The sequence below is a fragment of the Asparagus officinalis genome, chromosome 8, assembly GCF_001876935.1.
Source record: "Asparagus officinalis chromosome 8, Aspof.V1, whole genome shotgun sequence".
In the NCBI taxonomy this organism is placed as follows: Eukaryota; Viridiplantae; Streptophyta; class Magnoliopsida; order Asparagales; family Asparagaceae; genus Asparagus; species Asparagus officinalis.
Genome location: NC_033801.1, coordinates 114,652,001 through 114,662,917, shown reverse-complemented (window position 1 = coordinate 114,662,917; position 10,917 = coordinate 114,652,001). Strand labels below are relative to the sequence as shown.

The following is a 10,917-nucleotide window of genomic DNA, read 5'->3' as shown; positions in this document are numbered from 1 at the left end:
TCTGTCCAATTGTGTTATGTGGTGAGAACTACAATGAATGGGTTCGTTTGATGCGCAATAATTTTCATGCAAAGAACAAGCTAGGCTTCCTCGATAGAACCATAGACAAGTTGACAAAAGGAAATCCAGAAGAGTCCTTATGAGTGAGGGTTAATTGCACTCTCGTGGGATGGATTCATAATACCCTTGATCCAGTCCTACGCTCATCCGTCCCACAACCTGACGATGTGAAAGACTGTAGGATGATATTCGACGATGTTTTTTGATAGGAAACGGTCCAAGAATCCATGAGTTGAAGGCACTTTTGAGTGATTGCAAGCAGCGCGACAACCTGGTGGTGAATTACTATAACGAATTATGGAAGATATGGGATAAACTTGCGGGATATTCTACTATCCTGACATGTACTTGTGCCGCTGCTACTGAATTTGCTAAAGAAAAGGAGAATGAAAAGGCACGATAACTTTGAGCACAAATATGATGCTAAATAATGTATTATATGTTCTAGATCTTACTTTTAATTTGATGTCGGTGTCTCACTTGCTTGTCTGTTTACATTATTCTGTCACTTTTACTAATAAGCTTTGCATCATACATGATCGCACTTTGAGGACTTTGATTGGAGCGGGTGAACAATGTGACAGGGTTTACTGGTTTCAGCCTTTGCGACAACTTCGGGCTTATCAAGCAATTGTGGGAGACAAACGACAATTGTGGAATCAAAGACTGGGACACCCCTCTCGGAAAGTAGAATTTCTTTTGCCTGATATTATTAGGAGTAATGGAAATAAGGATGATAGCGTTATCCATGAACCTTGTGATATTTGTTTAAGGGCCAAGCAAACTAGAAGCAGGTTTCCTTTGAGTAATAATAAAGCCAAAGATGTCTTTGATTTAATCCATTGTGATATATGGGGTGCTTATACTTGGTCTGCTAGTTGTGGTCATCATTATTTTTTAACCATTGTTGATGACTGTTCTCAAGCCGTATGGGTTTATTTGATGTCTGCAAAATCTGAGGTGCCTCAACTTATTAAGGATTTTATAGAATGGTTAAAACCCAATTTGATAAGCATGTTAAAATTCTAAGAAGTGATAACAGAAGGGAATTTACATGTCTTCATCGGTTTTATGCTGACAATGGTATTATTCATCAAACCTCTTGTTTCGACACTCCACAACAAAATGGGAGGGTAGAACGTAAACATAGGCATATTCTTAATGTGGCTCGGGCATTACTTTTTCAAGCTAATCTTCCCATTTCTTTTTGGGGGGAGAGTATAATGACGGCTGCCTATATAATAAACCGAACCCCTACCCCATTGCTCAACGGAAAAACACCTCACGAAATTCTCTTTGGTTCACCTCCTAAGTATGATGCCATTCGTGTATTCGGTTGTCTTTGTTTTGTCAAAAATCAACCTCATGTGAAGGATAAGTTTGGTACTCGCTCTCATCGATGTGTATTTGTGGGGTATCCATTTGGTAAAAAGGGGTGGCGTTTGTATGACTTAGAGCAAAAGGTGTTCTTTAAATCTTGAGATGTTGTTTTTTGTGAAAAACAATTCCCTTTTGCTAGTGAAATCAATTTGAATAATAGTGATGATGTGTTTGAAAATGAGAAGTATTATGACACTATGACTTATTTTGAGGATACACCCTTAGCAAGGGGAGTGAGGAGCACTCGGTTGTGGCAGGAGGAAATGGTGTCGGGGTTGTGGAGGTTATGAAGCACATCACACCACCTGTGGGTGGCGACTTGGAGGTTGTCCAGCAGCTTGGTGTTGGTGCAACTTCGAATAATGGGGACGTTGTGATTAATGAAGCAAACGTTCCGCAAGAAACTGGTAGAGGTCATCGAATAAAGAAACATTCTAGTAAACTCAAGGGCTTCATCACCAACACTGTTCGAGTTATAAACCTTGTCACATCACCTATAACTGCTCCGTCAAAGTCCTCAGGTACTCCTTTTCCCATTGCTTATTATGTAACTTGTGATAAGTTTTCTGTGAGACACACCCGTTTTTTGCAGCAATTACTGCAGGCAATAAACCCACATCATTTAAAGAAGCTGTTAAGGATCATGGTTGGCGGAAAGCAATGCAAGAAGAAATAGATGCCCTTGAGAGAAACGTTACTTGGACTTTAGAGAACCTTCCACCCGGGAAGAAGGCAATCGGGTGTAAGTGAGTCTATAAAGTCAAGTATCGATCTGATGGTGCGGTTGAACGATTAAAGGGGCGCCTAGTAGTGTACGGGAATCGACAAGTTGCATGAATTGACTTCAATGAAACATTTGCCCCTGTAGCTAAAATGGTCACGGTTCGAACATTTTTGGCTATAGCGGTGGTAAGAAAGTGGGAACTGCACCAGATGGATGTGCATAATGCCTTTCTACATGGAGATCTTGATGAGGAGGTATATATGCAACTACCTCCTGGCTTTAATTCTGCTGCTTCGGGTAAGGTGTGTTGATTACGTAATTCATTGTATGGACTCCAGCAAGCGCCTCGAAATTGGTTTGCTAAACTCTTGACTGCTTTGAAGGATATTAGTTTTCAACAATCTTATGCTGATTACTCATTGTTTAGTTATTCCAAGGGTGATGTTGCTTTACATGTTCTTGTGTATGTGGATGACATTATAATCATAGGTTCTTCTTCTTTGGCAATCGAAAAATTCAAGAAACAACTAAGTGAGAGATTTCATATGAAAGACTTGGGTGTTCTCAAGTATTTTCTCGGTATTAAAGTAACACGTGGGAAGGACGGTTTGTTTCTTTCACAACGCAAATATGTTCTTGACATTGTAAGTGAGGCCAGATTACTTGGAGCACGCCATGCTTCTACATCCATGGAACAAAACCACCATCTTGCCACCATCAATGGCGCCGTCTTTGATGATCCGGAGAAGTACATGCGTCTTGTAGGGTGCCTAATTTACTTGACGATTACACGGCTTGAGTTGTGTTACTCCGTACATATATTAGCTCAATTTATGGGTGATCCTCGTGTTGAACATTGGGACGCAGCTTTGAGAGTTTTACGGAATTTGAAATGTTGTCCTGGACAGGGTATTTTGCTGCACGGGGAGACTAATTTCAACTATATGCCTTCTGTGATAGTGACTGGGCAAGTTGCCCTATGACTCGGAGATCATTGACTGGTTACTTTGTTTTATTAGGCTCTTCTCCTGTCTCTTGGAAAACAAAAAAACAGCCAACTGTTTCTCGATCTTCTGCGGAGGCCAAGTATAGGTCTATGGTCACTACTACATGTGAGTTAAAGTGGTTGAAATCCCTTTTGGCTTGTTTTGGGATACAACATGAGCATCTCATGCGATTGTTTTGTGATAGTCAAGCTACTCTCTATATAGATGCTAATCCGGTTTTTCATGAAAGAACGAAACATATAGAAATGGATTGTCACTTTGTTCGTGATGCCTTGCAAGATGGAACAATTTCTACGTCTCATATTCGGACCGGTGCACAACTAGCGGATATTTTGACCAAAGCTCTTGGTAAATCACAGTTTTATTTACTCTCTCGCAAGTTGGGCATTTGCAATCTCCTTGCTCCAACTTGAGGGGGGGTATTAGTGGAAATAACGTGTGAATATCTTTGTGATTATTCTGTAAATATTCCCTAGGCTAGGCTATGTTAACATGAGTTGTATGATTGATATACTTTCCTAACTTAGCTTATTTGCTACCTAGTTTAGCTTTGCTATTTATGTAAATCTTCTAGCTGTACAAGGAAAGATAGAATTAGCTTTGTGTATATATCCCAACGCTACAGCCAAAATTAATAAAATGAAAACCATTTCCACAAAACTCTATTTTCTAGTAATGAGACCACATTCTATCAATAAGAAAATGTGATGAGTGATGTTAAGTGGTTAGAAACTTGTAATTAACACCGCATTCATGAAAGAGCAAGACATTTTTTCAGAAAAATCCTTCTGACCTACACGTAGTCTGTTTATTTATTTATTTATTTATTTAGTCACTGATTTCTTCTGAGAGTACCTTTTTCATGTAATTGCCATAATGTTTATAATCTTTTTTATGTACTTTTCGAAATGCTTATATCACTTTTCAAGTAATTGCCAAAATGCTTGAATCACTTTTCTTCTTGTAATTAGTAAATAAAGATTGCTAAATAAAATAATTCACCTTCTAGCTTTCTACAATTCTTGGTCATCCTTGCATTACTCAGAAATAACAACTATTAACTTTTTCATTAAATTAACTTCTCAATGAAAAAATATATATTTATTTAAATTTACCCCCAACACAAAGTTCCCTTTTTAACCATCATCCTGGCTTCACTGATATACCCAACTCACAAACAAAACAATTTTTTACTTGTTAAACATAAATACAACTCAAAGAGGCTACCAAGATCACAAAAAGACTGAACAAAAATGACCATTCTCATTGAACATAAAATAAATAATAAGCATGGTACAAGGTAGGCTTTATCACATTGAATTATATAAAAATGACAGCATCATTATTTCCTCTAGTCTCGTATTAACAAATGAACTGTAACTCCTACATCTAAAACCCCGTACAAGTAAAAAATAAAATAAAACAAAATCTATACGACTGAATTCTCTATAACCTGCCTCAATCTTAATTCCTTATCTCCTTCATCTCATCAGTATAAATAAACATAAGATGACTAAGGGAGTTGATAGCCATTTGGATGATTTTTCTGCCATCTCCAAGCGACTTGAAGGCTCTCCTTAAGATCAGTGTATTGAGCAGTCCAATTCAACTCGCGGTTTATCTTGGAAGGATCACTGTAAACTTCAGCATAGTCTCCTGGTCGTCGACTTAAGTAATCTACCTTAATGTTGACACCTGTTGCTTTCTTGCAAGCTTCAACAAACTCTTTCACTGATCTACCTGATAATTAAAATGACAGAATAGTCTTAGAAACGATGCGTGTCTTCATCATTGTCAGTTAAAAAAAATTATAGGACAGGCACCTTTGTTGAACATAGGGAGTAAAAGTTTGACTATTTTGTTGATAGTTTTACATTGCATTTACAAATTAGCCTATCAAAGTTGATTATCTGTTGATTTGGGTGGCACTTTTTCCAAAGTTGATGACTTGAGAGGTATGCAAATACTGTGATTTAGAAGGTAGTTTTGCAAATACACATGATTTAATGAGTTTAATGAGTATAAACACACGCGCGTGCGCGCGCACACACAAAACCATAATTTTAATAGGCATAACATGAATGATTGGTCTACATAAACATGCATGTATCAAGTTAAATTTTGTTCTCGAACATTTCTTTTCTGCTGCCCAAGTAAAAAAGTCTAGGTTTCGATTTTCTGCTAGGTTTTTCAATACGAAAGAATTGAGATTTGACCTCTTTTAACTTAGGCTGTCAGCCAAAATGAAACATTTCATGCACATGAATATTTTCACACGCACAATTATCTCAGACTAGGCTTTCAAAACTTATTAAATAAATCACATATAATAAATTCAGAGAAAAAAGAACAAAACCAAAGAGAAATTTTAGATGATAGAGAAGAAATCAAATGATATAATTGCTCAGGCATTCTGAAAAACAATTATTGCAAAATGAAGTGAAGGATCTAATTAAAAATGAAAGCAAGTGATATTATTAGCATTGCACACCCTACACCAGCACACAAGGTTGTCTCGGATGCTAATAAATAACAATAGAGCACACTAGTGAAAGGATGTTGTGTGCCTCTTTATGTGAAAAAGATAAATGCAAATGGGAACATTCAAATGCTAAGTTGTATGAAATGGCAACATGCTAGTATAAGGTAGCTGAAGCGATGATTTGGCTATCATTAGTATAAGGTAGCTGAAGCGATGATTTGGCTATCATTATTGGCTGTTAATACAGGCCTAAATTTCATATGTGAGATCATTTTGGGAAAGTTAGGTCTAGCAAAAATAGATGGTTATAATTTGCATCACAATGAAGAAAAAAAAGAAATAAAATTTATACAAGAAAATATGGGACTATCGGATTACCTTTTCCAGTACCAACATTATAAATTCCAACTTTATTAGGCTTTGCATGGTTAAGGGCTTTCACATGAGCATCAACCAAGTCAGTGACATCGATATAGTCCCTTACACAAGTCCCATCAGACGTTGGATAGTCTGTTCCTTTAACCTACAAAAAGTAACCGAAAGAATTATGTCTACGTTGTACATGCAATAATCAACAATGAGTAAATTTCCACAAGAACCCCAAAAACTACGGGGGGTTTCCCCACAAAACTCCCCTGAACTTTGTTTTTCCCAATAAACCCCAAACTTTTTCCCTCACAAAACCCCCAAAACTCCAGAGTCTCAAATAAACCCAAAACCTTTTCCCCACAAAAACCCCCAAAAAGCAAGGAGAAGCGGAACCCTATAGAAAACAAGGAAAGAACAAAAGTTGGACAGATAGGCTCCTCCAATAGCAAGATACATTTGTTGTGGTTTTTGTGGGATAAGTTAAAAGTTTTGGAGGATTATTTTGAGACGCTTCGGAGTTTTAGGGGTGTTTTGGGAAAACAAACTTCAGCGAGTTTTGTGGGGAAAGCCCCAAAATAACTTTTTCTATTTTTTTCCTTTTGTTTGGGGTGGGGCTTGGGTGGTTTGAAATTTAACCACAATAATTCCGTGAACTAAGTTACGGAAAAGATATTTACCTTAAGGCCCGAAATGACTCCTAATGCTGCATCGAAGCAAGCTCCAGAAATACGTCCATGTTCTCGGAGTTCTGGCCTTGGAGCTTCTCCTAATCTTCCTTCTGGATCCGATCCAATGACATTGAAGTATCTACAATAGCAGGTAACTTGTAATTAATCACTATTCAGAATTTAATTATTAGTTTTAATGTGGAAGAGTGACCAACCTTAGAATCATGACAGCCATGTCAGTGTTCTTTGAGTAATCCAATATGATGTCCTCTGCCATTTTCTTGGCCTTCCCGTATGGATTAATAGGAAACTGCATTTAAGGAATACGACTAAAATTAAAGACCTGATGATACACCCAGAGATGAATAATTTCACGCTCGTGCGTGAATGCGTTTATTGTCATTTTCGTGCTACTGTGGTTCTGTGCACGATTTTCATAACTTTTGATTGGATAAATTGCGGTTAGAACCCCTGTATTATCACCCAATTGCAGATATAACCCCAGCAGTCTATTGGTGCGGATAAACCCCCAGTAGTTTTATTGGTGTGGATAGACCCCCATACTCTTGCCCCAAGTGTAGATAGACTCCCTGAGCGAAACTTTTGACACTTACCCTAGGTCTCTTAAAAATATTAAATTAAAAAAAACTCAAAGAGTCAAAACAGTTCACTTAGGAGGTTTATCCACACCAATAGAGCTACATGGGGTCTCCGAAATTAACCTTTTATTACCAATGTGCGATGTTCGTGTCATGCAAGTGCCAGTGAGTCAGTGTAATTAACCGAACTAGGGAATAATACGATATGATTTTCTACAACTTTTAATAAATAAAGTTAAATGCCCCATTTCATAAGGGATAGAAGCAGCCATTTGAACTAACCTGAGGAGTTTGTTCTGTTATTGGCATTTTCTTGGGTTCTCCATAAGTGGCACATGTACTCGAGTATATGAGTGTTTTGACACCATGAGCAGCCATAGCCTCCAGAACAGTCAAAGTGTTTGCCGTTATGTTATGATAGTACCTGATTCAAAATGGAATTGTTTATTTGATGCCAGAAAAAAAAAATTCAAACTTTCAGGATTAATCTCAATAATTACAAAAAAGTTCATTTATCTCGTTTCATAATGGTAAGCAAGCATACCTAAGAGGTTCAAGTGTACTCTCACCAACATAAGCAACAGCGGCAAAGTGCATAACAGCATCAAATTTGTTCTCTGAGAATATCCGATTGACCTAGAATCGATTAAGTAGTTCAACTGAAGGCCGGTTTATGCAAGCATTTTTCAACAACTATAAAACATATAAACTTATCACGATAAGGATACAACTTTGCCATCTCCTAAATCAGCATAAATGAACTGAAGCCTTCCAGGTTCTGGAAATAGGCCCTGGAGAATCTTAACGGCTCCAATGTTTCCCCTTGAAAGATTATCCTGGGAAAATCATGGAAAAGTATTAGATAATGATTTTCGATAGCCCTTTAATATAAGCATAATTATAATAAAAAAAGATCAATAGAAATAGAAATGGGAAATTACCACTATAGTTACTCGATAAGAATCCTTAAGGAGACGAAGAGCAGCATGTGAGCCTATATAACCAGCACCTCCAGTAACTAAGACATGTGTTACCCCAGGGTCCAGACGAGAGAACTGTAAGGTAAAAAAGATTCAACGGGCACATATAGGAAAATTAACAATGAGAGCAAGATAACCTATGTAGCAGTTCAAACATAACTATGAAAAACGTAAAGGTCTAATACAATTAGAATTTGGGGTGGGTGGGGGGGGGGGGGAGGTTTTAAGCAAGATTTTCATATATGAGATAAGAGTTTCATTATTAGTGCCTGAGATGGGGCTGTGTGCGTCAGTATGTACAAGTGTCGTGGTGACTTTTTAAATTAATCTAACTTTTCTTTCAGGGGGCAGTTGTTGTTGGTGCATTTGTGGGTTTGCATGTGTAGTGAATTTTGAGTATGATCTTATGCCATCTGAACAGTAACTGGAAACCCATAGTCCAAATTTTCAAAGTCTTTTAAGACTTATTACACATGACATGTGGCATGAAAGATTATTAAATGACCAAATGCTTCTTCCAACGGAGAAAAGTTGAATACTCATTTCATTAGTTCAGCTCTATATTGGCCGGGTACTTCGATCATGAAGCTGTACCCATATCCAACACGGCGAGGCTTCTTACACGCTCCTTAAATGTATGCATACATTTATTCAGAAATGTACATAATCATAAAATACATGTTTTAATTTAAAACATTGATCACCCACTTCCTCAACATATATCATACACTTCACACCCACTTTTGCAACTAGTCGGACAAGGGTCGGTTCCTTTCACCCACTTCCTGGACATATATCCTACACTTCGCATCCGCTTTTGCAGTTTGTTGGACAAGGTTTGGGCTCCTTTCAGCCATATTCAGTTAAAAGTTATATGATTCCAAAGGGTTTTGTGCATCTAGCTCAGAACTATGATTTCAGCTCGTGTTAGCCGCGTCCTCGTACCTACCTTTTACAAATTTGACGTGTTCCTGTACCCGTGCAACTTAGGTTCAACTTAATTCCACACTTTTTGGTTATCTCTTTCTCTAGTATATGATATCCATGTAAACATATCAACTTGGAATTTAATTCATGTATGACAGTATTAGAGATGGTAACATAGATTAATCTTAAAACATTTACCACGCTCTTGCTGCTAAAACCAGGAGATTGCTTTAGAATGATTATGCACAGGGCTGTAAGAACAGCAGCCACGAGAATTTTTGCAAGAATATGAGGCTTTCTTCTTGTATCCAAGTAATCCATTCCTATGAAAGAGAAATTTTTACATCATTTGAGAACTAAAATTTAATAAAAGAAATTGACAGACCACTGCCATTTTTACATATATTGATGCATGAATCATGATACTAAATCCTACAACTGATGTAAATGTGTAAAAGAAGTTCCATGGCCAGCATCAAATGGTTCTCGGTAGACATACATCATCCTACGTATGAAGAAAGACTTTTTTCTGGAAGAACAGGATTTCTTGAAGGTCAGTTCTATTGAAAAGTACAAGGTTTAGAGAATCATTACAAGATGGCTCAAATTAATTTTTCGTTTTCATGAAAAATAGAGGGGGAAGTCTCAATTTTCTCAAACCATAGATGATTGCAAGTGTAAGTCTCGATAAACTTTCTTAAAATTGCAGGATGTAAAAGAAAACTTGATTTCCATGGAAAGACGTCTCTCATAAACGCTAAATAACAACATATGAAAAGACACATTCGTAGCTATCAAATTAAATTTACGACATCGACTGGCATTTTCACATTGAGCGAGCACCAAAGGCTAACCGCATAATCAAAATTGGGAAATCCATAATTCAATTTAGTAACCAACAACTTCTAATCCATGTAGCAAATGCATATGATTCTAATAGAGGAACTCAAAATTGAAAGCAGAAATCAAATAATCAATGAAGCAAACCTCCAAAAGGCCAAGATCTTGTAGGCCTAGTCTGAGCTCTATTCCTATTAGGGAGCATGTGACTAGTGATTCCCTCCCTCAAGAACCACCAGAGCCAAATTGGCTGCTTCTAATTTAAGTAATAATCACCCACGGCCCCACGCATGCAATTCTACAATCAAATTCCAAGTTTCAGAATTCATATAAAATTGCAAAGCAAAAACTGCTCAAAGCAACAACAATTTATACTTTAATTTGTCGACTTAAACTATTTCATACGGCAAGAAATTGAAAGGAAAAGGCTGTATATATGCAAATGGAAAAGCCCTGAAGTCTAATTTCTGATCATGAATTTCCTTTATCAAAATCGATAACAAATCAAGGGAAAAAAACATATCAGATGCGGGATTTCTGTACGAAAGAAGAACCTGTTTAGCAACAGCCCATCATCAAAAATAGAAACAAAATCCAAGAAATAAAAATTACAATTATAGCAAAGTTCTCATGCATAACTACTAGAACGCATAATATAAAAAGGCTAAACACTCACAACAACAACAACAAAAAGATAAAAAGGAAAAAAAAAAAGAACGGATCAAAACTACTGGAGCCAGTAATATGTTCTATGAAAGAGAAAAAAGAGGAAGACCTTACCATTTGATAAAAAATTAATTAATTTTTTAATGGAAAATCAAACGCCGGGGATAAAAGGATTTTTAAAGGGCAACACGCGATTGATGAAAGCGAAAATGTTA

General features: G+C 37.0%; 1 protein-coding gene across 4 annotated transcripts in view; it reads right to left on the bottom strand.

The window, feature by feature from the left end:
- Positions 4,416-10,917, bottom strand: part of LOC109820214 (probable UDP-arabinose 4-epimerase 3) — a 7,216-nt gene continuing 714 nt past the window's right edge. For 3 of the 4 annotated variants that reach the window (XM_020386321.1, XM_020386320.1, XM_020386319.1), the window contains exons 2-11: positions 10,184-10,334; positions 9,395-9,519; positions 8,231-8,344; positions 8,018-8,125; positions 7,834-7,925; positions 7,572-7,713; positions 6,906-7,000; positions 6,700-6,829; positions 6,032-6,176; positions 4,416-4,911 (exon numbers count right to left, since the gene is read on the bottom strand). In XM_020386321.1, coding sequence (XP_020241910.1) covers positions 4,685-4,911; positions 6,032-6,176; positions 6,700-6,829; positions 6,906-7,000; positions 7,572-7,713; positions 7,834-7,925; positions 8,018-8,125; positions 8,231-8,344; positions 9,395-9,519; positions 10,184-10,241 — 1,236 coding nt within the window. In that variant the 5' untranslated portion in view covers positions 10,242-10,334 and the 3' untranslated portion in view covers positions 4,416-4,684. Of the gene's footprint in view, positions 4,912-6,031; positions 6,177-6,699; positions 6,830-6,905; positions 7,001-7,571; positions 7,714-7,833; positions 7,926-8,017; positions 8,126-8,230; positions 8,345-9,394; positions 9,520-10,183; positions 10,335-10,590; positions 10,614-10,917 lie in introns of those variants that run through there. The other variant, XM_020386322.1, reaches the window with a different exon arrangement.